Raw genomic sequence first — 18,875 nt, forward strand, 5'->3', positions numbered from 1 at the left:
GAAAGCTTTACCTCCTAGAGTATATTAAAACATACAGGGTCGAAATAAAAGAGAGGCATTAAATATAAATGGTAAAAGGTGAATTATCATTAAAAATAGCTTTCTTTGTTTATAAAGTAACAAGTATGTATTATGGTTCCAACTCTACAAAATCATTTGCAAATATATAGAGAGATTTCTGGTGAGTTTCTCTCTTATACCTTTCTATGGTTTGTTTTATATTTTAACATTTAGAGGTAGAATGGGACAATGGAAAGGGTGAATTTATCTACTGTTCTAAATTCCTTGATTACTTTGAAAAGTATTAAATTAAGCATGCCACCAGCCCAACTACTATATCTATTGTTCTTTTTTTCTAAGTTGCTCAACTCTACATCCAGAATAAGCTAATAACAAACCAAAGCTTTTTACAATATGTCCCATAAATCTTCAAAAACACAGACCAAGGAAAAAGCTGCCTAGGTTCCCACAGGTAAAGAAGGAAGACAGCCAAAGATGTGACCTACCTGGAAGTGAGCGCACAGATGACTTTGCTCCACTGCTCCACCACTGCCGGGTGGTGCCTCCAGTTGGCCACCATCTCCTTGGCGGTCTTCCAGTAAGGAGGCGTTGGGAAGCACCGAGTACAAGCTAGTAGCCAAACCTCAAAGAGAACACCAATCAACTTCTCTGCTAGACTCTCGGCAATGCCACCTTACCAACAAGAAGAAAATACATCTTTGACATACTTATTTTTAAAGCAAAATCTTTAAATCAGCAATTCTGAAGACTCGATCAAAAATTTAAGTAAATGCAATGTTAAATCCTGACTTTCAGATAATAATTTAACAGTAAAAATAAGAAGCTTTTCTTAAGAACTTCTATGAAAGAATTTGTGATCATATTAACAAGTTAGAAATTATTATTCTGAGAGTTTCCAAGTTGAGTTTTTACAAGGATTTTAATCTTCTAGCAAGAGAAACAGGAACTCCTGGGAGAAAAGAAAAAGATGAGTGTCTATATTTTTATTCTGCACACATGACCTTAAACAATCCTCATATAAATTTTGTAGGGTAGACATCTGTAACACCTGTTGCCAACTGCTGATTTTACTAATTTTCAAAATTGAAAAAACTTAGGTTCAGGAAAACTTGTCCAAGTTCAAACTGTCAATAGTGAAGGAATTTGAACAAATATTCAAGTCCTTCTACTCCCAAACCTCGCCATAAAATGCTCCAAGTGTTTGAAAGCCCCTTTCAAGGAAAAAAAGAGACTGGTGCTGAGCAGGCCAGAGACCTGATCATGCAAACAGTAGCTGCCCATCCGTTCTGAGCAACAACAGAGCTCTCTATTCTGCACAGCTCTAGAAGATAGAGTGGGGACCACTGGGAAAAGCGATAAGGATGGGTATTCCAAATTAGCAAAACCAAACTTTCAACAACAATCAACTAAAGAAAAGGACGACCTGCCTGCCTCACGTTGTTGAGCTTAAAGCATGGAGAACGTGCAGCAGAGATCTGATGAAATACTGGTTAGACAGCTGTCGTCCACATCAGACAGGATATTCCTAACATGGGGTCCCTTCCCACAATAATTTCTTGATTCCTATTAGGTAGGACCTTGGACACTGCATCTTTATGAGAGCGTAAGGATATTCAATATGTTAGTAAAGACAGTGGACAGATTAATAAGCAATAATGGAACTTGTATTGAAAATACCAACTTAAGCTTTATACACTATCCTATACAAAGCAGGGCTTCTAAAACACAATGTAAACTGTAACAAAACAGGAGGCTCTTTAAATGGCTTTCTAATGAACTGCCTACTGTCATACTTCTGAAGAGTACACCTCAAGACTAGAGGTTTCACTTGCTGAATAAAATATCTTGTTCTGCTATCAAGTTCTCAGATTCTACTACTTGATCTTCTGTACAGCTTTTCTAAAGAAATCAGGTGGTTCATTCCTGTATAGGCTCTATCCTAATATACTGAACAAGCTACTGTTCCTACCATTATCAAACGTGCATAATTCAGAGACTCTCTCCATATTGAAATCACTGCTAAAAGTAAAGTAACATCACTGATCATATTGTGCCCTTTGATGGTAGCCATCTCAAGAGCTGGTAGCCTTGTTAAACTAAAACTCAAATCTCCGTCTACCCCTCATTGAGTTTAAAGGCAAACTGTATTTAGGTCTCAGAAGTAAATTAGAAAAAACAAACAAACCTTGAACAGTTGGCGGGGCCAGTAGTATGTCATTAATCTGCAGAAGAAACAACAGTAAGACTTCCCAGGTTTCTCGGGCCATGATGGGTGACTCCCGGGCCAGTTTCTGAATGGCTCTAAGGACCTGTAAGCATAGTCGGATCTGATTGGAGCCCTGTTCCTGTCTGAAGAAGACAGACAGATATCACTGACAAGCCTGGAGGAGAGATGGCAATGACTTAAGAACAGGCAACTTATGGATGCAGCAAGCACTCATCCAAGAAAGCTCCCTAACAGGATCAGCAGGTAGGAGTAAGCACATCCTTAATTAAGCCTACTTCTTCCTCGTTATACAGCTTGTCACTCTGGGATCTCAACCTGCCAACTTCTATAAGAACCTAGTTTCCAGGACAAAAGAACAGCAGAATGTAATCTTTAACCTCTGGAGTTTCTATGTTGAAAATGTGCCTGGCACATGCTGGCAGGTCTAACATGCTTCTGTTCATAGGATGAATAAACAACCACAGTTGCTCCTGCTGCTCACAGGGAAGCAGCACAGCCCTTGTAATCTGCAAGCTGTCTGTTTTTTTTTTAAATACAAATTCTGGATATGATTTCATAATGTGCACAGTCCCAGCACAGTTCATGAGAAGTGTCTAAGGGCCAAGCCCGGCGCGATAGCGTAATGGTTAAGATCCTTGCCTTGCACATGCCGGGATCCCATCTGGGCGCCAGTTCTAATCCCAGCTCCCCGCTTCCCAACCAGCTCCCTGCTTGTGGCCTGGGACAGCAGTCTAGGGCGGCCCAAAGCCCTGTGACCCAGCACCCACATAGGAGACAAGAAAGAAGTTCCTGGCTCCTGGCTTCAGATTGGTGCAGCACCAGCCATTTCGGCCACTTGGGGAGTGAATCATCAGACGGAAGATTTTTCTGTCTCTCCTTCTCTCTGTACATCTGCCTTTCCAATAAAATAATAAAAGGAAAAAAGAGTCTAAGGGCCTAATGGAATAGCCTAGCAGTCCCTAAAATGACAAGGTATATAGGCACTGCTACAAGAGATGAGCACTCTAATAAAAAAGGCAACTTAATCCCAGATGGGAGCTCCAAAGGTTCCCAAGATTTCCTAGGACAATATTTTTGTCTTCAGCACTATTCTTCTAAAAGAAATCTTATGGTTAGGACTAAAGGCAAGCTAAAGGTTCAAGACCCATATTTTCACTTTGCAAGGAAGACAAGTTTGAGACCATCAGGAGACCTACTACAGTGACCTCCTGATCTCTTACCTGAAACCCAACATACAGAATATTTCTGAAACAAATCTTGAAATAAAGGTTCCATATAGTGTGACTTATCTTCAGACTTATGTCTGAAGCAAAGTAATCTCAGGGCCTCCTCAAGAAATTCAAGACAATGAAGTGCATTTTCCTAGAACCCCAACCCTCAGGAATTCTGAGATTCTAGATCCTAACCCAGAAAACTGGCCACTTACCCTCCAAACAGATGACACTATTAAAGTTGTTAGAAGTTAGACCTATAGCAAAATGATGAGACAATCACCTAGGTAAAGAGCCTCCAAGAGCAGGGAGACGTCTCACATTTAGCTGGAGATAAATCCGGTCCATGTCAAGCCATGTGGCTCAAGCTTTTGTCTGTTGCTTTGGCTTACCTGAAGAAAAATAAATTATATAATGGCCCCAAACCTCACCTAGCCATAGAAGGAGAAGTTCAGAATAAGAAATAAAAACACCACTAGTCGTCCTAGGGCTGCAACTCTTGCAAACTTGCAATAACCCTGCATGCCTCCCAGTGGTAACCCAGGCGTAACCAATATTTCTAGCTTGCCCACTATTACTTTATAGCAGCAAGAAAGGAAACAGCTGTTCCTCTAGCCTCACTCAAAAGGTCTAAATTCAGAGCAGGGACCAAGCTTTCAAAGCTTAGAGAAATAAGTTATCTTCATGTAAAAATAAACAGGATATTTGAACTCCAGAGATATCTTTTATCTTTCCCCTTCAATATTCCAAAAGGTGAACTGTGATCCTCAGAAAAGCTGTTTTTGGAACATGGGCTGTGACCACGGATAACAGGTCAAAGGCAGTTTACTGAGCCACACCCATGTTTTTCATTCATGTATTGTCTATGACTGCTTTCATACCACACTAACAGAATTGTGCTGCAACACCATATGGAGCCTATGGAATATTGCCTATCTGGGTATCTACAAAAACATTTGTTAGCCACTGCTTTAAAATAATGTTTCTTACAGTACATCTGAGCAATTAAAACCCTCATCAGGGGGCCCAGCGGCGTGGTCTAGCGGCTAAAGTCCTCGCCTTGAACGCCCGGGATCCCATATGGGCGCCGGTTCTAATCCCGGCAGCTCCACTTCCCATCCAGCTCCCTGCTCGTGGCCTGGGAAAGCAGTCAAGGACGGCCCAAAACCTTGGGACCCTGCACCCATGTGGGATATGGATCCTGGCTTCGGATCGGCATAGCATCGGCATAGCATCGGCTGTTGCGCTCACTTGGGGAGTGAATATCGGACAGAAGATCTTTCTGTCTCTCCTCCTCTCTGTATATCTGACTTTCCAAAATAAATAAATAAATCTTAAAAAAAAAACCCATCAGGTCGGGCATTGTGCTATAGCTGGTTGAGCTGCTGCTCACAATGCCCACGTCCCATTCCTGAGTGCCAACTCCAGGTCTCTCTATTCCACTCGTGATCCAGCTTTCTGCTAATGAATCCTGGGAGGTAACAGAGAGCTCAAATACTTGGGTCCGTGGGGACAGCATTGTGGTAGAGCAGGTGGTGCAGGAATCCCATATTGGTGCTAGTTTGAGTCCCAGCTGCTTCACTTCCAATCAAGCACCCTGCCGACGGCCTGGGAAATCAGTTGAAGAAGGCACAAGTGCTGGAGCTGCTATATTCATGCTGTTGAAGACCCTGAAGAAACGCCTGGCCCCTGGCTTTGGACCCAGCAGTTGGAAACATTTGGGGAGTGAACCAGTGGATGAAGACCTCTCTCTTTGATTCTGCTCGTCCCAACCCACTCCCCTCTATAACTTTTCCTTTCAAATAAATAAATAAATCTTGGGGTTAAAAAAAAAGTACCTGAGTCCCTGCCACCTATGTTGGGGACCTAGATGGAGTTTCCAGGCTCCTGACCTAGCCTTGGCTATTGCAATTGTTTGGAGAGCTAAGTGCTTGGAAAAAAACATTTCTGTGTGTGTCTGTGTTTGCACACTGTGTGTTGCTTGGCCTTCCAAAGTAGATGAAAATAAACATTGTTTAAGTTAGTTACATTCATTTTAAGATGTCATTTACTTTTCATTCAATTATGCAAAATGACTTAGTCCTTGGTAAAATGGTAAAAGCTATTCTCTCTATTTTGAGGGTCAGTATATACAAAAACAACCAACTGAGTAAACTTCGATGAAAATTTTGTCAACTGTCCGAATAAAAAAAAAATCATTGAAACTTGTAATGCTGAGAAGTGAGATCATTCTCAACATTTAGTGTTCAAAATATTTAGCTAGATCGAGAGATCATTGGCCAGAACTGACACTCAACTTTAGAATCCTCTCAGAATTTACTGATATTTATTACATACACTTAAGAAAATGAGCTAATTTCCAAACAGTAAAACAAACAATATACAGGGTAGTGATGTAACAAAAAGCAAATGCCTAATTAATGCAAACTTAGCACTGAGAGGTGGCAGGAGTACAAAAAGGAAAGGGAAGCACAATGACAGCACTGCTCATGACACTGTCCCACGCACAGAGTTAGGGAACTCAGTCTCCTTTGCAGGACAACAAGAAAGCAATACATCCATTAATGTTAACCATTTCCTGCTATTATTCGCATTTCCTGTTACTATTTCAATAAACAGAAGAAACAAGCATCGAATTCAAACCTAATACCAGTAATATGCCAGGTATTGTGGAAGTAATACAAGTGAATCCTGAAAAAGCTTCCAGGAAAATGCAAATTATGGAAAAACTGCATGGACATCATGAACTTTTAATTTCATTTTCCATGAGCTTTTTGAAATGCTGCTGTGAGCATTTTGGGAATGAACTAACAGATGGATGATTTTCATTTTTCTGAGTCTGTCTTTGTACCTTTCAAATAAAAATTTCAAAATAATAATTTCAAATATATACATTTTAATGTTTTCATCTACTTTTTTCAATGTTCTCACTTGTGGTTTCAGTGTTTTGAATTATTTCCTGTTTTCACCTCACAGGAGAGAGATTTGTTTTAAGGTAAAAGGCTTAGCTGTGGGGCCAGTACCACTGGACAACTGGCTAATCTTTCCCTGCCATGCCAGCATCCCCTACAGGTGACTGTTTGTGTCCTGGCTGCTCCACTTCCCATCCGGTTTCCTGCTAATGGCCTGGAAAAGCAGAGGACCATGACCCAAACCTTGGGACCCTGCACTCCACTGAGACACCTTGTGTCCTGGCTTCAGACCAGCTCAGCTCTAGCCGTTGTGGCCATTTGGGGAAGGAAATAGATGGAAGATCTTTCTCTGTCTCTTTCTCAATAAAAATAGATAAACCTTAAAAAAAAAAAAGGCTTAGCTACCTTTGGCTTAGGTTGAGACAAGATTTACAACAGGCAAAAAAATATTTTTGCATATAAAAGAAAAAACTCACCATCTTTTAATATCTAACAGTTATCATACGATAGAGGTAAAGTCAAAGAAGTATTTAAGATGAACATACACCATGGGTAAAGCCTTGCTTGTAATATAGGCATTCCATATCAAAGCGCCCACTCAGGTTCAGGTCCTGGCTGTTCTGCTTGCAATCCACTTTCCTACTAATTGCATGCAAAGGCAGCAGATGATAGCTCAAGTATATGGGCCATGCCACACAAGTGAAAGATCTGAACAGAGTTCCTGGTTTCTGGCTCCAGCCTGGTCCAGCACTAGCTGTCACAGCCATTTGAGGAGTGAATCAGCAGATGGAAGATCTCCCTCTGTCTCCCTATGATTCTAACACTCCTCCTTTCAAATCAACAAATTTTTAAAAAGAAAGAAACTAGACCAGGCATGACAGCCTAGCGGCTAAATCCCTGCCTTGCAGCCGTCCGGATCCAATATGGGCACCAGTCCATATCCTGACTGTTCAACTTCCCAGCCAGCCTCCTGGCTGTGGCCTGGGAAACCAGCAGAGATGGCCCAAAGCCTTGGGAACCTGTACCCATGTGGGAGATCAGAAAGAAGCTCCTGGCTTCAGATTGGCTTAGCTCCCAACATTGCAGCCATGTGGAGAGTAAACTAGCAGACAGAAGATCTTTCTCTCTGTCTTTCCTTCTCTGTAAATTTGCCTTTCCAATTAAAAAAAAAAAAGAAAGAAAGATACTGCTATGCTTAAGAGTGTAAGTAGATATCTAGTTAAACTATCTGGGAAAGCCAAACAAACCTTAAAAAAGGAAAAAAGACAAACACATACATGCTAAAATATTTTTTTCCTTTACAGAGGCTGGACACAGAAGAAAAACACTGAACCATTTGTCCCACTGACCTTCCTTCATACCTCGATCAACCCCCCCGTAATCAGAGGCCCACGTGGGCATGCAGCCCTCTCAACTACATAAATAATATTAAAAATAAAATTTAAACATTTAAAAAATTCCTAGTAAGACAAAAATCCACTCCTAGTAAGTACTATATAAGCCTTTCTCTTATTCACATTAATACACCCTTTAATTGAACAAGTGCCATTAAGAATTTACACAATGAGCTCTTACAGATGCTTGGGGGACTGGCACCATGGCATACCACGTTAAGCCTCTACTTGCAGTACTGATAAAACACTTGGGTGCCACTTCCAATCTAGCTGTTCCATTTCCAATCTAGCTCCCTGCTAATATGCCTGGGGAAGCAGCTAAAGAATGCCCAAGTGTTTGGGCACCCGTGCCTGTGTGGAAGAACCCCAAGAAGCTCCTGACTCCTTGTTCCAGAATGGCCTAGCACCAGCCATCTGGGAAGTATACCAGCAAACAGATCTCTTTCTTTCCTTTCTCTGTAACTCTACCTTTGAAATAAATATATAAAAAGTAACATTTACAAATAATTTATGAAGATCCTAAAAGCAGGCCAGATACATTGTTATAACTTACCTAGGTACAAAAAGATTTTGTAGATGTTTTAGTATGCTTTGAACATATAGATTAGGCTCTTTAATAATTGGTAATGGAATAGAATCTTTTGGCATCACTAAAGCCATAATCCAGTCTGTATATACATCAACACAATATTTTACAGTCTCTCCATCCAGAGGAAGGGTCAGTCCATAGCAAATGACTTCCATGGTCCATTTTACCTGCACAGGAGAGAATATTCACATATAATTAATATATATCCCTATCTATTTTAATTAATTTAAAATCATAATCGCTGAAAACTTCCAAAAATCTCTAAACTGAGAATATATTCATTTCAACATGTATACTGGGTTTATTCTAGATAATGCCCTTCTCATATACCAGATATATACATCTGTGCAAGTCGCTGCCACCCATCTGAGAGACTAGGAGAGACTAGGAATTCCTGGCTCCTGGCTTCATGTGGCCCAGCCCAAGCTACTACAGCCTTAAGCTAGCAAGCAGAAGACCTTTCTGCCAATCTGCCTTTCAAATAAATCTTTTACTAAAAAAAATAATAATAAAAAAAATCTAATTGTTAATTCATTTTGCCTATACTCATATACCATTATGAAATTCAATCATATTCCATCTCCAAATATGCAACATGAGCAAATGACAGGAAGATTAACTGTTCAACTCTTACTTTACAACTGTTTGTCATGGAATGTATTAGTTAAGATAAATAGGACAGAACAAGAACAGATGAGAAGGCACTGCGCCGTACCAAATGAGTCTCAGGGTCTTGTTCCATTAGAATCACACCGCAAGGACTGAGAAAAACTGCCTATCCCAACCACAGTGTGCAGTCCCAAACGAGTAAGGTTCTCTAAAGAAAGGTAAGAATCTTAACTTGCAGAAGAGGATGAAATTCTATCCCACTCACTAGATTGACAAATTTAAACAAATCCCTTAAAAAACTTTGGGGGAAAATCACGAGGTAAATGATCAATGAATACTTAGAAGTATGATCACTGAGAACCAGCCTATTCAAGTCAAGCCACACTTCACTCCCTCTACACAAGCTTGACTCCTTTGTTAATAAAGCTACTATGAAGAGACCTGACAATTACATAGCACTGCTCCACTTCCAACTCAGCTCCCTGCTAATGGCCTGGGAAAGCAACACAGGATGCTTTCCAAACTCTTGGACCCCTGCACCCATGTGGATGACCTGGAAGAAGCTTCTGGTTCCAAGCTTCAAACTGATTCAGTTCTGGCCGTTACAACCATTTGGGGAATGAACCACAGTTGGGAGATCTCTATCTCTCCTCCTCTCTCTGGAAGTCTGACTTGCAAGTAAATAAATAAATCTTAAAGAGAGAAAGAGAAAGAGAGAGAGGACATACTACTGACCAGCTGTAGCTATCACAAATCACAAAGCCAGAAAGGATGAAGATGGGCCTTCAGTCAGGGGCCATCTAGGGATAGGCTAGAGACCCTCCAAATGCGTGTCAGTAGAAGCCAGGGCCCAAGCCCAGAGCCCAGGGGAGAGTGTGTCCTGAGCACTGAGCTGGTCTAGTATAAATCTTTTGTAACAAAAACACAAACTCACTCCTTGTGTTCCCCTCCCCCACCCCAAACTCCCAGCTCTAATCTTCCCAAATGGTATCAAAATTGAGAAGTCATACTCTTTATGGGCAAAAATCCATCTAAAAGTTGGTAATCAATTTTTCAGTACACAATAGAATAACACGAAGAAACACTTACTTCTTTGTCAGTTTTCAACAAACTTTCACTAGCAGCCACCGAAGGGGTACCTAACGCCTGCCCAAGCGGACGGACCACCGCGTTTGCCACCTCCCGTCCAACGCTCTCTGGATAGCTGTGAAGCACACTGGTATGGCCCTGATCATTCTGAATCACCAGATGCAGGGACCTCCACTCAGAGTACATGGTGCCGCTAAAGTACCAGCCAAATGACACCTGAAAGGCAAAACAGAAAGGTACATCAAATTATACTACTGCAAATTCATCAAAATAAGAAACACAAATTTACATGAAAAGATAAAAGCTATTAACATACTGTCTCTAGGGGGTGGGGGTCCTGACAGCCTCACACTGAGATGGGAATGAAGGCAGAGCTGGCACACAGCAGCCTGAGCACCTGCGCTGGAGGCCTCAGAAGATGATGCCAGGAGCTGGGGCCGGGACAGCCTGAAGGAGCCCTCCCCAACACAGAACTAGTACGCAGAAAATGGCAATGGAGTCTTCTTCAAGATCTAGATTTTTTTTCAGTCAACAGCTTCTTGAGGACAACAGTCACACTTTATCTGTGGTTTTGTTTTCCACAGTTTCAGATACCAGGAGTCAATCGTGGTTCAAAAATATTAAATACAAAACTCCCGGGGAAAAGTCATAAATTTTATTTATTTTTAAAAAATGCTTTATTTATTTTTGTTGGATAGTCAGATATACAAAGAGAAGGAGAGAAAAATAGGAAGATCTTCTCTCTGCTGATTCACTCTCCAAGTGGCTGCAACAGCCAGAGCTGACCCAATTTGAAGCCAGGAGCCAGAAGAGCCTCCTCTGGGTCTCCCACGCAGGTAGAGGGTCCCAAGGCTTTGGGCCGTCACTGACTGCTTTCCCAAGCCACAAGCAGGAAGCTGGATGAGAAGTGGAGCAGCCGGGACATGACCTCGTGCCCATATGGGATCCCAGTGTGTGCAAGGTAAAGGCTTTAGCCACTAGGCTACTGCACTGGGCCCACAAATCATAAATTTTAAACCACACACTGCTCAGAGTAGCGTGATAAAAACCTTAAGCCATCTTACCCCACCAGTATGTGACATCATCCCTTTGTCTAAGGAAGCCATGCTATGTAAGCTACCTGCCCATTGCTTGGTCAATCAGTGCCCATTTCAGCTGTCAGATGACTGTCTAGGTATCACAGCGTTGGTGTCCAAGAAACCCTTAAGCTAGTTAATAACGGCACCAAAGCACAGCAGCAATGCCAAAATGAAGCCATGCAGTGCTTCCTTTAAGTCAAAAGACGATATTCCTCAACCTAGGAAAGAAAATATATATGTTCAAGCTGCTAAGATCTAGAGTAAGAACACTTTTTTAAAGATTTTTTTATTTGAAAGGGATAAGGGAAATCCCAAGGCCTATGGAGCTGTATCATAAAATGACAATAATAATAAAAAGTAAAATTTTAAAAAGAAATAAATGCCAGGAAATGAATACCACAAAAATTAAAATAGTGATTTCCTCTAGTATAGAAGGAATTCAGATTACAAGGGATAAAAAAAGGGAGGTTCTGGGGGCTCAAGAAGTCTTTAAAATTTTATAGAATACGTATATTGTGAAAAACTTATGAAAGGCTTAAAAATTTTATATCAAAATAAATTTTATCCCTTAATTCAATTTTTGATGGAAAAAAATTTTGTTTATTTGAAAAACAGAAAAAGGAAACAGAAAAATACATTCCATTCAGTGGTTTACGCCCCCAAATGGCCACAACAGCCAGGACTACTGGGCCAGGCCAAAGTCAGAAGCCCAGAACCCTACTCGGGTGTCCCGTGTGTATGGCAAGGACCAACTCCTTGGGCCACCTCCCACCGCTTTCCCAGACACACTGGCAGTGAACTGATACACAGGACTCTAACTGGCACTCTGAGAAGAGATGCTGGCATCCCACGTGGCAGCTTCACTATACCACAGCACCAGCCCTAGAACAAATCTTCCATCTGTAAAATTCTGAAGGCAAAAAAATGTATGCCTCTTTTACTGTCACATCTCAAACTGTTAAAGCTATAGCCATAAGCTCTTACTTTAGTTGGAGACAGTGTTAAATTTGTGAATGGAAGAAATAAGCAGAAAATATGTTCTAAGCAAAGACAACATCTTGCAGCAGAAAGCACCGCAGTCTATACGAGCCTGCAGGGTTTAGGTCTCTGTTCCAGGCACCCAATCAGCGTGTGGGAAAGAATACCCCAGGTAGTCCAGGACTTCTCTGTTAGAAACAAATCCCTGTAATTTCCCATCAATGTTCTTAACATTAAACTTACACAATTCCTTAGAATAGTGATTCCTTACAACAGCAATTTTTAAATTTCCAGTGATGGAACACCTAGAAGTCACACTGTTCTTTACAGAACATACCAAAAGCTGCCACTTACTAAGATTTACTGCGTTACTTATGATCATCAAAACAATCCTTGGAATACCCAGTAATACCCTGTTCCACAGATGAAATAAGAGGAATCTGCTTCTCACTTTACCCAACATTTGAGACCTTCACTTTGGCCCATCTCCGTTGGGCTCCACACCCTATGGCCCATGCTACCCTGTACGTTCCCCATGCCAGGCACCGCTGCTGCCTATGCTGTGCCCGCTCTATGAAGATACACCAGCCCACCGTGAAAATGAGGAATTTCAGCCTCAGAAAGCATATCTGTGTGAATGCAACGCAAATACTACAGCCATAAGTGCCTGACTCATAAAGAGAATCAGGGATGGTTAGCCCTTCACAATTCCCTTTCGTCGGATTCCACATTCTATTTCTTCTGAAATCAGTTGCACAGCCAGCAGTTTAAACAAAACACACAGAAACAATCACTCTTTTAAAAGTCCTTCCCCTAAGTAACTTTTTCATCAAACTGAGGAGAGCCTAGCACTGTTTATCCTGGAAAATCTGATTCTAGCTCACCAAACAACAGAGTCTATTGCAGGGGCTGGCACTGTGGCTCAAGAGGCTCATCTTCCTCCTGCCAGCATGGCATCCCGACTGGGCGCTGGTTCGTGTCCCCACTGTTCCACTTCCCATCCAGCTTCCTGCTTGTAGTCTGGGAAAGCCACAAAATATAGCCCAGAGCCTTGGGACCCTGCACTCATGTGGGAGGACAGGAAGAAGGCCCTGGCTCCTAGCTTTGGATCAGCTCAGCTCTGGGGAATGAACCAGTGGATGAAAGATTTCTCCCTGTAAAAACAAACAAAAAAGAAAAACAAACAAAAACACAAACTACCTTTCAAATATATATTCAAAAATAAATTATCTTTTAAAAAAAGAGCCGGGTCCGGTGTGGTAGCCCAGTGGCTGAAGTCATCACCTTGCACATATCGGGATCCCATATGGGCACCGGTTCTAATACTGGCAGCTCCGCTTCCCAACCAGCTCTCTGTCTGTGGTCTGGGAAAGCAGTCAAGGACGGCCCAAAGCCTTGGGATCTTGCACCTGCATGGGAGATCCGGAGGAAGCTCCAGGCTTCTTTTGGAATTGGAAGGACTCTGGGTAAACGGGCTTTCAGATCCTATAAGGATCTGGATCTTTTGCTTTCTGGATCTTTCCATGAAAATGGGAAGGCAGGAGGGATGGTTCACTAGCAGAGTATCTACAATTCACAGAAAGGGGAGAGGTGTCTACTCAAGTTTCCCCACAACTGGTAAGGGATTCCCCCAGGAATATCCTCATGTACTGAATTTAGCTTCCGTAGAGTTAGTCCCACACCACACATTTTTTGGCCTTTAAAGAGTTAACATTCAGGGTCCAGGCACAGGCAATGGTTTTCCCTTTCAGCTGCCTGCTTGTGGACTGGGAAAGCAGTAGAGGATGTCCCTGAGTCTTGGGACCCTCCATCCACACGGCAGACACAGAAGCCGTTCCTGGCTCCTGATTTCAGATCAGCTCAGCTCCGGACACTGCAACCATTTGGGGATGAAAGATCTTTGTCTCTCCTTCTTTCCATAAATCTGTCTCTCAAATAAAAACAAATAAATCTTAAATATGTATGTGTATATAATATATATATATATATATAATGAACACTTTCCAAATTAAAAACGGATTCTTTGAATGGTCAAGTAATATTCCACAGATAACTGTTGCAAAAGGAGTCCTAGTGATGTGCATTCACTTTACTTTTTTTTTTTTTTTTTGGTCACCAGTAAACAAGCTTTTACATACCCATAAATCTTTAGCGTCTCCTCTCCAGGACTGAAACTTTTGGATCAAAGGATGTATGTATTTTTAACATTAATAGATCTTGCCAGACTGCTTCCCCACAAAAAGCTGCAACAACTTTCGTTTACATTAGCTAGGGAGAGCTATTCTCTTTTCATCCTCTACTCCCTGCCAAGATCAGCTTTATTTATCTGTCAATTTAACAGATATGAAAGTGCAATTTCATTGTTCTAGCCAAATACTTCCTTTTATTTTATAGCTTCTGATTTTCAGTCTGGCTTAAAAAGTTCCTCCTCCAATTCCCTAATCGGTAAAACTATGAGTCATGAAATAAATTTAACAGGAAACACTTCTATTTTTTTTTTCTTTTTTTAAAGATGTATTTATTGGAGCTAGAACCATGGCGTAAGCCTCTGTTATCATGCCAACAACAATATGGGTGCTAGTTGGCACCCACTCCAGAAGTGGACTTCACTTCCCACCCAGCTCTCTGCTTGCGGCCTGGGAAAGCAGGGAATGCTGGCCTTAGTTCTTGGGCCCCTACACCCAAGCGGCAAACCCAGATGAAGCTCCTGGCTTCAGTCTTGCCATTTCCAGCTGAGTAGCCATTTGGTGAATGAACTAGCATATGGAAGATTTTGTTTCCTCTCTGTAACTGCCTTTCAAATAAAAACAAATACAGCTTAAAAAAAATTAATTGATTTACTTGAAAGGCAGGTACAAGTTACAGAGTTTGGAAACACTGAGATAACTTCCATTTGTTGGCTCACCTCTGAGATGGCCACCCCAGTCAGAACTGGACTACACCAAAGCCCAGAGCCAGGAACTCTACCTGGGTCTCCACAAAGATGGCCATGCTCACCTTCTACTGCTTCCCTGGGTGTATTAGCAGGAAGCTGGATCAAAAGAGGAGAAGCTGGACTCAAACTGTGCTCATATATGATACCAATGTCCCAGGCAGTGGTTTAACCCACGGGGCTACAACCTCAGACCCCAAACTGTGGAATCAAGAAGTATACTTTTAGTCAGGGTATCTGTATTGGTAGCCAATCAGAAAATCTAGGTATTCTGCAACACAAGACAGCTCCACACAATGAAAAATTATACAATTCCATGCCATCTGAATGTCTTCCAGGAAATTATCCTATTTATTTATTATTTATTGAAATAAATTTATCTATTTATTACATAGAGAGGAGAGTCAGACAGGTCTTCTGCTGGTTCACTTCCCAAATGACTGCAACGGCCAGAACTGGGCTGGTCTGAAGCCATGAGCCAGGAGCTTCTTCCAGGTCTCCACGTGGACACAGGAGTACAAGCATCTGAGCCATCCTCTCCAGGCAGCCAAAATTTAAACCAGTGCCCACATAGGACACTGGCGCTGCAGACAGAGGCTTAACAGGCTACACCATGACATGGCCCAAAAATCATTTTATTCTTGTCTAAAATGAAAAATTAGCTATTTTAATACACATTTTCCAACTAATACAATTGTGGCATTCCTATAAATCAATAAAAAGGGTGAAGCTTATGCTTTAGAATATTGCCTTAAAAGATGGACTCCTGGGCCCAGAGCAGTAGCTCAGCAGCTAAAGTCTTTGCCTTGCATGCACCAGGATCACATATGCATGGCAGTTCTAATCTTGGCAGCCCCGCTTCCCATCCAGCTCCCTGTCTGTGGCCTGAGAAAGCAGTTGAGGATGATCCAAAGCCTTGGGCTCCTGCACCCACATGGAAACCTGGAAGAGGCTCTGGGCCCCTGGCTTCAGATCAGTGTAGCTCTGGCTGTTAAAAAAAAAACAGTGGTCTTGTGACCATTATTGAAGGGCTGCACTGTTGCTATAATATAGGGGTAACAGTGGAGGCAAAGAGGATGTAGAGGGTGGAAGGGGAAATCCCTGAGCCTAAGCTACAGCATTATGAAAAAAAAGGAACCTTGCTTTAGGGGCCACTGTTGTCCTCTGGGGGCTCAGGCACTGCCACTGTTACTGAGAGTGCTGCTTTGAGTCCCAGCTGCTCCACATCTGATCCAATTAACATTGCTAGGAAAGCAGAAGACAGCCTGAGTACCTGGATTCGGACACCCACGTGGGAGACCAGGATGGAGCTCCTGGCTCCTGACTTCTGCCTGACCCAGTCACCACTACTGCAGCCATACGAGGACTGAACCAATGGACAAAAGATGTCCCTGTCCCTCCCTCTCTCACTGTAACTATTTCAAACACATCTTAAGAAAAAAAGAAAAAAAAAATCAGAATCCCATTGTCTGTGGTCATGCTGCTCAGGCTGTGAGCTGCTACCACTAGCACACTGATGTCGGGAGTACAACCACAGAGACTACCTACTCACACTTAGTTCTTCTTTCAAAATGTCAAATACAAGGAAAAGATGTCATATTATGGCATCTGTCTACTTCATTATCCCCTCTAGTATAGCTAAAACTAACTTTTCATTGTGATACTAATTTTATAAGGACAATAATTGATCATTTTCATCTGTGATAGACAGTTTCAATGATTTTGTTCAATGCTTTATGTTGGTAGATTATGTATTAATTTCAGGATCAGAAAGTAGTCATAACTCAGGCAGGCATTGTAGTGCAGCAGTTTAAGCTGCCACCTGTTGACACCAGGATCCCATGTGGGTGCTGGTTTGAGTTCCAGATCTCCTACTTTCAATCTAGTCCCTGCTAATGAGGCTGGGTAAGCACCTAAAGATGGCCCAAGTCCTTCCAGTTCCTTGCTGATGTGCCTGGCAGTGCAGTGGATTATGAGCCAAGTACTTGGGCCGCAGCCACTCATGTGAAAAATATGGAGATCAAGGCTCCTGGATTCAGCCTAGCCCCAACCTGGTCACTGCAGCCGATGGGGAGTGAACCAGCAAAGGATCTCTCCCTCCGTCACTCTTTCAAATAAGAAAGTCTTCACACATACACACGTGCGCACGCACATACAATCCCCCTCTTGATGCTGCAACTCAGGCTGTCCAAAACAATCAGTGTCAGAGACGTCAGAGAGCATCACTACTTCCAGGAGCCAGAGGAGCTGCGTCACACAGACCCTCTTGCCCGAGGATGTGTAGGTCAGCACCAACTCTTGGGACAGCACCATGGTAGACCTTTATCCCTTGCCCACCCTCACCTGTACCACTGGCCATTGGACCACTTCCAGCTCTACCTTGGCACAACAATAGGGCACTTAAGGCTAACAGGCCATTTTTCTAGCCACTCATTCAAAAGTGGCATGAATTTTTGCTAGAACACAGGATACAAAAACAGCACACTAGTCTCACCACTTAATTGATTCTTGTTAAACAACTCCACAGGAAAAATATGGACAAGTTATTCACTCACTAGATTACTGTATCTAAGGGAAATCAGTGCAACTTAATAGCTTATCAAATAGTGCTGCTTTTTAATAACATGCTTCAAGGGCCTTGGAGATAGAAAGTGGAATTTTTTAAATTAATTAGTTAGTTGGAAAGCCAGATTTACAGAGAAGGAGAGAGATTAAAAAAAAAAAGATTTATTTATTTTCATTAGAAAGCTAGATTTACATAGAGAAGGAGAGATCTTCCAGCACTCAGGAGCTTCTTCTGGATCTCCCACGTGGGTGAAGGCTTTGGGCCATCCTCTGCTGTTTTTCCCAGGCCACAAACAGCGAGCTGGATGGGAAATGGAGCAGCTGGGACACAAACCAGGGCCCAAAGGGGATGCTGGTGTTTGAAAGCAGAGGATTAGCTAGTTGAGCCATTAGGTGGCCCCAACAGCTCATGAGTTAGGAGCTAACTTCATAATTAGGGTATATAAACACTACATACATTATGTAGCCATTAAACAGAGAGATTACACGGAGGAATGAGAACACACTTGAGATTAGTTAAAAGCCAGGGCTCTGGAATTAGTCGTCCTACATTCACATCCCAGTTCTATTAACTGCAAGCTAAGTCACCTTGCAAAAGCTACTCTTCCTGTGCTTCAGCATCTCCCTGTGGAACAGCAGCAGAGCAGTAGGGTAACAGACTAAGTCAGTATTGTGCTGACGAAAGAATCGCGTATGTAAGATGTTTGGAAACTGCTATGATCCATGATGAGCAACAGATGAGATTACATGGAGAGAGCAAACACATACAACGGAACCTCAAAAACATCATGGAAAAAATTAAAACATAAATTTACTTTTTTTTTTTTGGTAAAGATTTACTTATTGATATTACAAAGCCAGATATATACAGAGAGGAGGAGAATCAGAGAGGAAGATCTTCCGTCCGATGATTCACTGCCCAAGTGACTGCAACGGCTGGTGCTACGCCGATCCAAAGCCAGGAGCCAGGAGCTTCTTCCAGGTCCTCCCGTGCAGCTGCAGGGTCCCAAGGCTTTGAGCCATCCTCGACTGCTTTCCCAGGTCACAAGCAGGAAGCTGGATGGGAAGCAGGGCGGCCAGGACATGAATCAGTACCCATATGGGATCCTGGTACATGCAAGGTGAGAATTTCAGCCACTAGGCTATTGCACTGGGCCCAGGAATTAGCTTTTTTTTTTTTTTAAGATTTATTTTTATTATTTTTTTCATTGGAAAGGCGGATATACAGAGAGGAGAGACAGAGAGGAAGATCTTCCGTCCGATGATTCA

The 18,875-nt window shown here is 42.2% G+C and overlaps 1 protein-coding gene across 3 annotated transcripts in view; it reads right to left on the minus strand.

The window, feature by feature from the left end:
• The window catches only part of RALGAPB (Ral GTPase activating protein non-catalytic subunit beta), a 77,885-nt gene that overhangs the window by 52,098 nt on the left and 6,912 nt on the right, over window positions 1-18,875 (minus strand). For all 3 annotated transcript variants that reach the window (XM_040981477.1, XM_040981476.1, XM_040981478.1), the window contains exons 2-5: window positions 10,053-10,268; window positions 8,319-8,521; window positions 2,207-2,370; window positions 507-693 (exon numbers count right to left, since the gene is read on the minus strand). In XM_040981477.1, the coding sequence (XP_040837411.1) occupies window positions 507-693; window positions 2,207-2,370; window positions 8,319-8,521; window positions 10,053-10,238 (740 nt within the window). In that variant the 5' untranslated portion in view covers window positions 10,239-10,268. The remainder of the gene's footprint in view (window positions 1-506; window positions 694-2,206; window positions 2,371-8,318; window positions 8,522-10,052; window positions 10,269-18,875) is intronic.

The sequence above is a fragment of the Ochotona curzoniae genome, unplaced genomic scaffold (genome assembly GCF_017591425.1).
Source record: "Ochotona curzoniae isolate NIBS_2020 unplaced genomic scaffold, NIBS_Ocur_1.0 contig_3520, whole genome shotgun sequence".
NCBI lineage: Eukaryota > Metazoa > Chordata > Mammalia > Lagomorpha > Ochotonidae > Ochotona > Ochotona curzoniae.